This window comes from Maniola hyperantus, chromosome 25, assembly GCF_902806685.2.
Source record: "Maniola hyperantus chromosome 25, iAphHyp1.2, whole genome shotgun sequence".
In the NCBI taxonomy this organism is placed as follows: domain Eukaryota; kingdom Metazoa; phylum Arthropoda; class Insecta; order Lepidoptera; family Nymphalidae; genus Maniola; species Maniola hyperantus.
The window spans coordinates 4,725,763-4,737,511 of record NC_048560.1 but is presented as its reverse complement, the minus strand read 5'-3'; the positions used below and the strand labels follow the sequence as shown (position 1 = coordinate 4,737,511).

Genomic DNA, 11,749 nt, shown 5'->3' with positions numbered 1-11,749 from the left:
ACTACTACTACTACTACTACTACTACTACTACTACTACTACTACTACTACTACTACTACTACTACTACTACTACTACTACTACTACTACTACTACTACTACTACTACTACTACTACTACTACTACTACTACTACTACTACTACTACTACTACTACTACTACTACTACTACTACTACTACTACTACTACTACTACTACTACTACTACTACTACTACTACTACTACTACTACTACTACTACTACTACTACTACTACTACTACTACTACTACTACTACTACTACTACTACTACTACTACTACTACTACTACTACTACTACTACTACTACTACTACTACTACTACTACTACTACTACTACTACTACTACTACTACTACTACTACTACTACTACTACTACTACTACTACTACTACTACTACTACTACTACTACTACTACTACTACTACTACTACTACTACTACTACTACTACTACTACTACTACTACTACTACTACTACTACTACTACTACTACTACTACTACTACTACTACTACTACTACTACTACTACTACTACTACTACTACTACTACTACTACTACTACTACTACTACTATACTACTACTACTACTACTACTACTACTAATACTACTACTACTACTACTACTACTACTACTACTACTACTACTATACTACTACTACTACTACTACTACTACTACTACTACTCCTACTATACTACTACTACTACTACTACTACTACTACTACTACTACTACTACTACTACTACTACTACTACTACTACTACTACTACTACTACTACTACTACTACTACTACTACTACTACTACTACTACTACTACTACTACTACTACTACTACTACTACTACTACTACTACTACTACTACTACTACTACTACTACTACTACTACTACTACTACTACTACTACTACTACTACTACTACTACTACTACTACTACTAGTCGTCCCTCCAGCGAGCGCGCGGTCGCCCACGCGGCCGGGTATGGTTGCGCGGCCACCAGCGTAGTACCATCTCACTCCATCGACCGTCTCTAGTTCGCCCCTTACCTATAGACAGCCTAAAACCAGTACGCTCGAGCTCGCGTGATATTGGCACCGATTCTAAGCACAACCTAATTTTAGAGTATTCGCACCCTCTTCTTACTATTGTAATATGAAAAGGACAGAAGCAGTTTGACATTTCTAAATTTAATTTTTAGATGGTAAAACCCGTGATTTTAGCACGCACTCGCGAACCTACTGTTTAAATTTGTATTGTGCACTAAAATTTAGTCTTTAAATGTGAAAGTCATGTTCCGTTCCTTTTTTAGCATTAGTAAAAAGAAAAGGATGCAGATACTCTAAATTTAGTTTAGAGAGAGACTAGAGAATTGGGGCCATTGTGTGGTAAAAACCCGACTCCTAGCCTCCCACTGGTATGACCAGTGGGAGGCTAAGTACCTCGGCTCTGCTACAAGTATCTCTGCTTAAGCGAGAGGTACTATAGGGGCCACGCTAGTTGCATATCTGTAGGTATATATCTGTTATATAAAATATTTTGTTATAGGGTAACACCGGCCATCCCTAACGACTTTTTTCCGCTATCCGTGACGTGGACATCCGACACGTCGCTGGCTCTCCTCACCGCCACCAAGGTGACGCAGGCCGACGACGCCTCAGCCGTAGACTACTCGCAGGATATCAGCTTCCACGCAGACAAATACGAAATTGTCTAATCTAATATATTAATATATTCCGTGTATTTCAGATATTATACTAAATAAATGATTATATTATATGTAATTATTTTGGTTTCCTTTTTTTAGCGCGCTCGCTTCGCTCGTCATGCGCAAGCAGTAGCAAAACAATTAACAAATTTTCGTCAAATTCAAAGCAATTACCGCATACAAATGTGTCGGAAATCGGTATGCAGAAAGCGTGGTCTTATTATTATTAGTGGGAGGTCCCGGGTTCGATTCCTGGCAGGGGTTGGAATTTTATAATTTCTAAATTTCTGGTCTGGTCTGGTGGGAGGCTTCGGCCGTGGCTAGTTACCACCCTACCGGCAAAGCCGTGCCGCCAAGCGATTTAGCGTTCCGGTACGATGCCGTGTAGAAACCAAAGGGGTATGGGTTTAATACAAACTGCCATACCCCCTCCAGGTTAGCCCGCTATCATCTTAGACTGCATCATCACTTACCATCAGGTGAGATTGCAGTCAAGGGCTAACTTGTATCTGAATAAAAATAAAATAAATAAAAACCGCCTGATACCCCGATTGCCATCTCGATCTGTCGTGTACTATAGGTACTTATTATCATATTATTGTTTCATTTCCTCGCAATCGAAGTGAAAAGCAGAGTGTGTAACTCGGTCATAAAAACCCATTTTATCCTCAACTTATATACATTCTATCCTCGCCTTCGGCTCAGGTAGATAGACGTCTCGGATAAAATAGCTTGTTTTTTATTTTTTCGTTGTTACTAAGATTAAATTTCCATAAAATATTATAAGTACAGTACACTAAGATTCAATATCAATAAAACGATATTTTACATCAACGTAATATTGCCGTTATAAAAAACCGGCCAAGTGAGAGTCAGACTCGCGCACCAGGTTCCGTACTACAGTCGTATTTTTTCAACATTTTGCACGATTTAAATCAAAAACTATTATGCAAAAAATCTGTTTTAGAATGTACAGGTAAAGCCCTTTCATACTTGGTATATTAATCTTACTTTGAAAGTTGAAAGTACCTACCCTATAGGTTTCTTGACAGACAACAAAGTGATCCTATAAGGGTTCCTTTTTTCGTTTAGAGGCACGGAACCCTAAAAACGTGCCAGAATAAAATGTGCAGTTTGCCTAAAACAATATTATTGCTATATTTCGTACGTTTTACAGTTGCCTATTATTTTGACGAATCGCCGTATTGGATATTGCGCGACGACAAGAATTTATCCGAGGAAGCAGAGTTAAATCTCACAAATACGTGTTAGTATAATGCGTAAAAACTGTTATTTTATATGGCACACCTCATCCAGCGTACTTGTATATTATATGTCTTACTGCCGTACTCAGAGTCGCTTAATCGTTACTTAAGTTTAGTTAAAACGAGACAACTATATCTCTCACATAAATCTGTCTCGTTTTAACTCAATCTTAAGTAACGATAACGAAGTAACGACGACTCTGAGTACGGTAGTAAGTCAGTCCAGTGCCCGCGCCACCTCGATGACAAGACGTGGACTCTCTTTCCACGTGCTTTCCACCCATCCTCATACTCAATCATAGATTAAAGTTTGTAAGTCCGATGGAACAGCAATCAGACACGACCGGAGACGGATTAGGAATAGATTTTAAAAAGACTATGTATCTACTTAGATACTATGATGCCTTGTTTTCAGATTTTCTTAATTTAAAAAACTATCAAGTGAACGCGAAGTCGGCGTCGGAGATCGACTACCCGTGGGTAGCGAGGGTGTTACACTCCAAGGTGTATTCCAAACCCCAGCTGTGTACGGCTATATGCATATCTCCACAGATATTCATTACTGCTGCCAAATGCGTCCTTCTGTACGTATTTAATACATTATCTGTATATATAAAACTACCTTATGATCGCGACTTCGTCCGCGTGGACTACACAAATTTCAAACCCCTATTTCACCCCCCCCCCCCTAGGGGTTGAATTTTCAAAAATCCTTAGCGTATGCCTACGTCATAACAGCTATCTGCATGCCAAATTTTAGCCCGATCCGTCCAGTAGTTTATTTGCTATAATCCGTTGAAACTGGAAAAGCGGAGGCTTAGTAGGTAATAGGGTTCCGTTGCGGTTACGTTACGGAACTCTAAAAAAGAAATGATGAAGTCTAGATTGAAGCACACATCACGTTTGCTTTGAAGGTATTTAGATTATACGTGGCAGGAAACATGGACCCCGGAGGGATATGACGCGGGGGGACGCTCCGCACACCCGCACGTCACCTGCGCTCGCCCGCATCGGGTTAGCGTAGGGGCTGTGCGGGGCGTTCCCTCCCCGATTGCCACCTCGGCCTGTGGCCGACTACTTATACTTTACTATTTTTTTGTTCGAAACAGTCTCAAAATAAGTCACACATCATTGGTATACCAGGACTATCGCCTCAAACCCAAAGCGTTTGTGTTGCCGACGAACGAGACCAAGCAAATGTACGACGACATAGGCTTTATCATAGTCCACGACGAATACCCTGGGAGATGGGAAACTGTGGAGTTGTTCGGCCAGAAACGGACGGACCGAGCTTACAAGTGGTTCGGGAATCTACAATTTGATGAGTTCGAGCACACGGTTGTTGGCTATGCGATGTTTAAGGTAACCCAACCTAAGCTTAGATAGAACACGTTGTACTATACATACTATCATCAATCAATCAATACTTATAATAAAACTGTAACAGGTCAAATTCTGTACATTGAAGATTTAATGAAATGAAATTTTTTTTCGAGGGCACTCTATAATCGATACTGAACCTAAAACTGTAATTTTTTTCATTTTTGTCTGTCTGTCTGTATCACGGCCGCGCATCACGCTGAAACTACTGAATGGATTCCAATGAAACTTGGTACGATTTGACGACGATACGACGAATACTTTTTATCCCGAAATTCAGCATGGTTCCCGTAGGAGAGGGGATGAAAGTTAAAATGTATACTGAGTTGTAATTCATTAACGCGTAGTCCGATTTCATTCGTTCTTTTTTTGTTAGAAAGGGGATATTTTAAAGATTGTTCCGTAAATATTTCAAGGTCATCGGTTTTTAACCGACTGTCAAAAAGGAGGTGGTTCGTTTTTCTACATCGATTTTTTCGAGGTTTCTGGACCGATTTGCAATTTTTTTTTTAAAATCAACAAAAAAAGTTTTCGTTGTGGTCACATGAAAAATTCTGGATTCAACTCCTTAATCCTGATGCTGCAGGGTTACTGCCCGCCTGAGTTATCAAGATTCAGGAACTGTTCATAGTGAATTCATATTGTAGGTACCAAGCAACGACTTTATTCTCAGAGTTCAAGTCCCAACTCCTCAACCCTGATGATGTAGGGTACAGCACTCCTAAACTATAATGTTTCAGTAACTGCGGATGATGCAAAATTAATTTAGGTACCAAGCATAGGCTACATCATTGAACTTCGGATCCTAACTCCTCAATCCTGATGCTGCAAAGTACTAAAGTCCTAAATCGTGGGGATTTTAGAATTTCTGATAGTGAATTGATATTTTAGGTATCAAAAACGGCTTCACGATGACACTCCCAGTCCGAAATACTCCATCCGAGCGAAGCCGGGGCGGGTCAGCTAGTCATGAATATACTGATAATAAGATTTCTAGAATCGAACTCAAGCCGAACTTGAATCGAACTCGAGGAGAAATAGAGTCGAACTCGAGCCGATCTCGAGTCGAACTCGAGCCGATCTCGAGTTGAACTCGAGCTGAACTAGGTTTTTTTGTGGAATCATATCAGTAGTCATCAGTACTGTCACCTCTTTTCTCTTTTGCCAGCGTTCGGGTTACACCCTGTATATTACTACAACATGAAAATATCCATTATTTAGTTAATTTTTATTGCTAGATATTTTTACACGAAAAATCTGCTTTCTGAAGATTTTTGTCTATTTGAACAATTTTTTTTTTTCAGTACATTAATCAACTCTCTGGAATCCTGACCCCTAAACTAGGAAATCCCGTGTCTTATTAAAAATTAATTAAATACGTATTAAAAATACAGTTATTTTAATATTTTTTACAGACAGACGAAACATCTCTGGTTTGGAAAAGGCCATACTATCTAACCCAGCTAGACGTCCACGTAGATATAAACTTGTGCCGCGAGATTTTATTATACAACCAAGGTTACGACGGGTTCGCCGTCCCGTGCTATCACTCATGCACTTTAAGCCAATTCACAAGTCCAGGACCAAAAAAGCATCCACAATGCAAAAACTACCACGGATCCGAGGGTAGTGCTATAATAAATAAAAAAACTAATAAGGTGTTAGGTCTCGCCACTTGGGGCGCTTATTTTAGTCAATACGAGTTGCCAGTTGGCTTTGCTATACCGAACTCGGATAACTTTTTCGAAGACAGATTATGCGCTGAGAAAATTCGAGATGACACCGATTTTGTAGTCGACCCTGGTCAATATCAAGAGCTTTGCGATGATAAAAGGAAAAGAGGGCATTTTCACTGAAATCCTGTAAATAGGAAGTGGAGAAAAGGTTAAGAGAAGTTTCTCGCCAGCGACTTCCATAGAAACGTAGTTTGGTTCTCATTTCAATTTTAACCAAACAAACTCAATGAATTTTTTTAGAAACTATAACGTGTCTGTGATTTGTCAGATTTCCGTAAAAATGTGTATACCTTATCTAGTTTCAATTTTCAAAGTTAACGGGCTCAAATATTTCTACGTAATCTTTGAGCCAACATTTAAAAGTACCTACAGTACACGGCCGAAAGTAATGTACAATGTACATCGACCTTTATGATTATGAACCAGATAGCAGATTTGTAGAGCGTTGTCTCTGTCGTTGAGACCGACAAAACGTCATATAAGTAGGTATAAGAGACAGAAACAACACTCTACAAAGCAGAAATGTCATTCTAAAGGCTGATGTGCATTACTTTCTGTCGCGTACTGTACGCATTTTTACCATAGTAGGATTTTTACAGAAATCACAGACAGATATTAATTTGTAGTACGTTTACAAACGTTTGTTTAAAACAACACCTTTATAAGGAAATCTAGCACACATGCAGAAATTCTAGAAAGTGTGTAAAAAATTTATTGAGTTTGATTAGTTAATAGCCAAACAGCGTTTGTCTGGAGCGCGCTACAAATAAACTCCTCTAGTTATATCAATAAATAAATGATAAGAATTGTGTAATATTATAAAATTTATTTCCTTAAATTCCTTACAAGTAAACCAAATTGGGGTAACTTTGCATTGCAGTGTAAGCTTGAACAGTAAATGGATGACAACATTTTATTGTATTTTATTTTAATATCTTTACCAAACAATAGGGTCTTGGACTGTAGTGATAAAATAAAATAAAATAAATGCTATACAAAACTTGATGAAAATAAAATATAAATATGAGTTCAAACAAATACCAAGTGGTATTAGAATGGAATAAATCTGTGCGTGTTCAGGGATCCTACTACCACCACTTAAAGTAATAAATATTTTAAAATTAAAACATTACTACTTTAAGCGATGGTAGTAGGGCCCCAGGTCCTTCCATACCTACGACTCGATTAAATAGATATTTTTTATTATTCAGATACAAGTTAGCCCTTGACTGCAATCTCACCTGGTGGTAAGTGATTATTTCAATTCTTTTATGTTTAACGATTTTTGTATTATCATCAGCTTATGTTAGGGATAATAACCAGGACCGACGGCTTAACATGCTTTCCGAAGCACAGAAGAACGAAAAGGTCAAATTCAGACCTCCAAAGTTGATCACCAACCAGTTATCAACTTGTGTCAATGTTGCGCAATCAATTATGCGCTATCACAACTAGGCCACACACCTAAATAAAGAAACGACGTATTAAAAAAAAGTTTTTTGTTAATACATTTTTTTGGGAATAAAATCCCATTTTTTATTACGTTTAAAACTGTGTACACTAAACGGCAAAGTTACTCCAATTTACGGTAGCATATTTATAGCTATTAAATAAAAAAAAACTAAGCTTAAAATTGATGTTCTGAGGAAAATGGAAATACATTTTTTTTATTTTAAGCATCATCTATTTTAAAGTTAAATTTGAATTCGGAACCTGAAGCAGAAAATGAAGCACTATTTTTATATTCAGCTTTATTTTGTAAATCTAAAGTTGAATGGCAAAATTGTTCTTCATTTTTATCTGTAGCAACACTTGCATGTGATGAATCAGTATTGCTAGTAACATTTAGTACAGAATTACTATTTTTATTTTGGTCAATAGTTTTATCATTTTCCGGCAAATCCTTTGGTATCGCAAAATTGAAATGAAATGAGCTATCTCCACTGGTGAGAAAAGCTGATTTTCGTAAAAAGGTAGCTTTTGGCTGAACAGGACTTTCTGATATCTTTATTTTGCTCGCCACTGAAAAAAATTATACTTTTTGTTAAAAAAACGTTCATTTTATAATTTTGATAATTTATAATCACTTTAGGCATCAGCAGAATCAATGTTTAATAACGCTTAAATGCCAATTTTTGTAAATTTTTATACCAACTAAAAGTTAAAATAAACAAGATTACAGAAAAATATCAATTATATTATCATTACCAATTATTTTTCTCACAATAATAAGAACAGTAAAAAAACATTATAATTATATAAATAAAAAAATATTACAAAAAATTGCTCTGTGTATTGAGGTTGAACTTTTTTACCTCTGTGTATTGAGGTTGAGTTTTTTTAACTCTGTGTAATGAGGTTGAGTTTTTTTTAACTCTGTGTATTGAGGTTGAGTTTTTTTAACTCTGTGTATTGTGGTTGAGATTTTTTAACTTTGTGTATTGTGGTTGAGATTTTTTATTTATTTAAATAGTAACAATTATTATTAACACACCTTAAATTTAAATATAATTGCATCCTAACAGCTAGCTTGGTATAACCAGACACCTACTTTTGGCCAGTTTCTTTTCTTCGGCTGCCATTTTAGCTCTGTAGTCACCAAAGTGGGTTCGCATTAATTGTCTTTTTCTTATTATTGGCTGGTTGTTGTTTTTCAAAACTGTTAGGACTTTCCACGCTTCTTGTACTGAAAACAAAGAACAAAATTAATAAATAAATAATCTATATACATAGAAGCAAAAGCTGACTGACCTTCAGACAAATAATAATGTTTCTGAGTAACTTCAGACATTAACAGGTTACAGATAGATTAATTATTAATTTCAGCTCTGAATGTTTCAAAGTAGTGTAAAATCAGATAAAATTCATCATCACAACGCATCGCCTACTGAGGACAAGTTTCCTCTCCGAATGAGAAGTCCACCGAGGCTGGCCAAGTGCAGATTGTACGAAAGATCTGGTCAATTATTAAAAAAAAAAAACATAATAACAAACAAATATTTAAGTTTAGTTGTCTAGTGTTGGTTTAAAAGCACATATTGCATAACATTATGGAAGGTACTTGTCTAGTATACAAATCCATAGTAATTCTTTTTGAATCTCATTTCATAATCACAATGTTATAGGGTTTATTTTCTTGAGATAATAAACTGCAATATGTTCTCAGATCTTTCTGTATATAAATTAATCAATGAATGTATAAATGAATTTAGCCTAATTTTGCAAGATCCAACTTTTTAATAAGATAATTAACTCTAAGATCTTTCGTGGTCAGATAAAATCTTCCATGTCCTAAGTAAAAATACTGTTTTAACTTACATTGTTTCTCATTTCCTTTTTTGTCCGCTAGCGTCTTTTCTAACTGCTGAATACACCAGCACAGTTGCAATTGGAACTCCCTGATCGAGTCTTCAGGGTTTCCACCATCTGTTCCTTCATTGTCTGGTTTGCAAGACTTTTGAAGAGAGTTTGGCTTGCCTTTGCTATGTAACTTTGTGGCTTTAGGCATTGTGCTAATTTGTCTTACGTAACTATTGCAGAAAGTCCAAAGCACTTTTAAATAAACTTCTTCTCACAAATAACTAATGGATAACCGTTTTAAATGATATTTTTGGTTAATTTAACAGAAAATATTAGTCCCACGTTCTGTTTTCAAGTTATTGACACTTGGCATATTGACAGTTGACATTGGAATTTTTCCATTTGAATCACATTTTAATCTAGGATGTTTGGTTACTTTATGGTTCATTAAGCTTTGTCCAGATGATCACCCGTTCTAGAACTTTAACGACTAGACTAGTGAAAGCGTGGAAGGCGATTTACGCGAATTACCTATATGCGTTGGGTTCTGTGGTTGGGTTAGATAGCCGTTTTTCTCAGATTAAGAATCAAGGTAGATTTGGCATTAAAATAATAATACCTTGTTAGAGCAAGCTAGGTGTATAGAAAAGATCTGAAGAGTGATAGAGACATAAACACAGTTTTTTGTCTTGGTCATAGTTTAGCTTTTTTGTTGGGCACGTTGTAGTTTGTGCCCAACAAACCTCTGTGATAGTAGTTTATTGCGAATATTACGAGTTTTTATTTAGTTTTCTTTTTTAAATTTAGTATTGAAGGTGTAGGTATAGAAGCCATTTATGTTGCATTGCTGTGTAAAAGTTGTAGCGAACGCAAATTATGAAACATAACCTTTCATACGAGTTACGTAAGGGCGGCTACCTGGAGCGGGGGTTGAAGGCAGAAGTCCTTTTTGGTTACGAAAATGATTTAATTAGGACATTCGTGTCGACGTTGGGACACGAAGGCCTTTACTTAACTATATCTTATCTAAATTACAAATACTACTTATGCTAGATTAATGCTACCTTAAAACTAACTCTATCGATTTTATATCGATTTCCCCTCTACCGTTCTGTGGTCGGTTAGCACCAGAGATCACGTACAGAGGTGGCTGCAGACCTTGATGACTCTATGTGCCGGAACGTGATGAGATGGCATATTTCCACACGTAGCTGGGCTGCTAGACGACATGTTAGCTCCCCCGGCGATGCCTGGGTTTTATATAGATAGGTAAGGATAGCTGTATCCGTAACACCTCCACCCTCAGTGCGGCGACCATTGTAGTAATTTTAACGGAAATGTCGCCGGAACGTCCTCGGAGGTTTCCACCCTCAGTCTGGAGGGCTGCTGCTAGACTTCGTTCGTGAAGATGAAGCATCTGTAATGGGCTGGTCGAATCGTACCGTTGAGAGTGAAGCCGAATATTGCGGCATACTGGTAGTATTGAAGTAGTTCTTAATTCATGGATAATGGTTGAGCTGCTTTCTCTGAGCCTCCTTAGACAGAGAGATAGGCGTGGATTATCACGTTTCATCTATCTCCTGTAACAGTAGTTGTTGTGTTCTCCGGATAAGTTGGTTTCTCAGTGAGTGATATTCCTCAGTAACTGACCTTCGGGCATTCAGCCTCAATGTAAATGAAAACCTTAGAATTGGTTGAGATAAAAATGTGCATATGGTACTATAACTACTACGATAGGTATATTAAAAGCAAAGTAGTATAATTGACAGAATGTACTAATTAATTCGAGCTAAATTGATAAAAAAATCTGAACTAAATGTAATGTAAAAAGAAACCTAAGGACTACAACTGCATGAATTCTGTAAAATGATCAGCTAAATGTCTACTCGTTATAACTAGATAGGTAACTATGACTTATTATATACCTACTTACTTTTAGAAAGAACTTTTTTAAAATTATATTATATTTTTGAATAAGGTGTAGGTAAGTACATTGAGTTATCAATGATCTAATTATTTCTACTTACTTTTGATCTGGGAATGATGTAGGTTCTGCTCAAGATTTCTTGCATATTTTCGGTTCAAGGCACGAAAATTTACAGGAAGTGAGCATTAGGTATACCTACTTTATGCTAAATTTGCTCATTATTCTATAGTCACAATGTGACACAAGTAAGAGCTTTCTTAACTTTTTCCGATTAGTGGTACACCTAGTTTTGCTATAATTTAGAAGAAATAATAAATGCTAAAATGTAAAAGGTCTATAGTAAAGAATGTATATATGTGTTGAAATAATTATCTAATTGCAAAAACTAATTATTTTAAAGATATAGTGTTATAGTTCTTGGTA

General features: G+C 36.5%; 3 protein-coding genes across 3 annotated transcripts in view; 2 read left to right on the top strand and 1 right to left on the bottom strand.

Annotated features, from left to right (window-relative positions):
• The window catches only part of deltaCOP (coatomer subunit delta), a 14,296-nt gene extending 12,508 nt beyond the window's left edge, over positions 1–1,788 (top strand). Inside the window, exon 15 of the mRNA XM_034981694.2 lies at positions 1,559–1,788. Coding sequence (XP_034837585.1) covers positions 1,559–1,727 — 169 coding nt within the window. The 3' untranslated portion in view covers positions 1,728–1,788. The remainder of the gene's footprint in view (positions 1–1,558) is intronic.
• Positions 1,789–2,706: 918 nt separating this feature from the next.
• On the top strand, positions 2,707–6,494 carry LOC117993918 (uncharacterized). Its single transcript, XM_034981797.2, has 4 exons — positions 2,707–2,985; positions 3,399–3,567; positions 4,093–4,345; positions 5,779–6,494. The coding sequence occupies exons 1-4, from the start codon at positions 2,844–2,846 to the stop codon at positions 6,217–6,219; spliced, it is 1,005 nt and encodes a 334-aa protein (XP_034837688.1). The 5' UTR covers positions 2,707–2,843; the 3' UTR covers positions 6,220–6,494.
• A 403-nt stretch (positions 6,495–6,897) lies between these two features.
• On the bottom strand, positions 6,898–9,791 carry LOC117993921 (UPF0488 protein CG14286). Its single transcript, XM_034981801.2, has 3 exons — positions 9,418–9,791; positions 8,651–8,785; positions 6,898–8,121 (listed from the first exon to the last, which is right to left on the bottom strand). The coding sequence occupies exons 1-3, from the start codon at positions 9,605–9,607 to the stop codon at positions 7,772–7,774; spliced, it is 675 nt and encodes a 224-aa protein (XP_034837692.1). The 5' UTR covers positions 9,608–9,791; the 3' UTR covers positions 6,898–7,771.
• Between the last annotated feature and the right edge of the window lie 1,958 nt (positions 9,792–11,749).

Coding starts and splice junctions, on each gene's coding strand:
- LOC117993921 (XM_034981801.2), bottom strand. CDS start 9,607: ATGCCTAAAGCCACAAAGTTACATAGCAAAGGCAAGCCAAACTCTCTT. Junction 8,786..9,417: donor AAAAGGAAATGAGAAACAAT/GTAAGTTAAAAC, acceptor CTTTGTTTTCAG/TACAAGAAGCGTGGAAAGTC. Junction 8,122..8,650: donor AGAAAAGAAACTGGCCAAAA/GTAGGTGTCTGG, acceptor AATTTTTTTCAG/TGGCGAGCAAAATAAAGATA.
- LOC117993918 (XM_034981797.2), top strand. CDS start 2,844: ATGTGCAGTTTGCCTAAAACAATATTATTGCTATATTTCGTACGTTTT. Junction 2,986..3,398: donor GTTAAATCTCACAAATACGT/GTTAGTATAATG, acceptor CCTTGTTTTCAG/ATTTTCTTAATTTAAAAAAC. Junction 4,346..5,778: donor TTGGCTATGCGATGTTTAAG/GTAACCCAACCT, acceptor TATTTTTTACAG/ACAGACGAAACATCTCTGGT.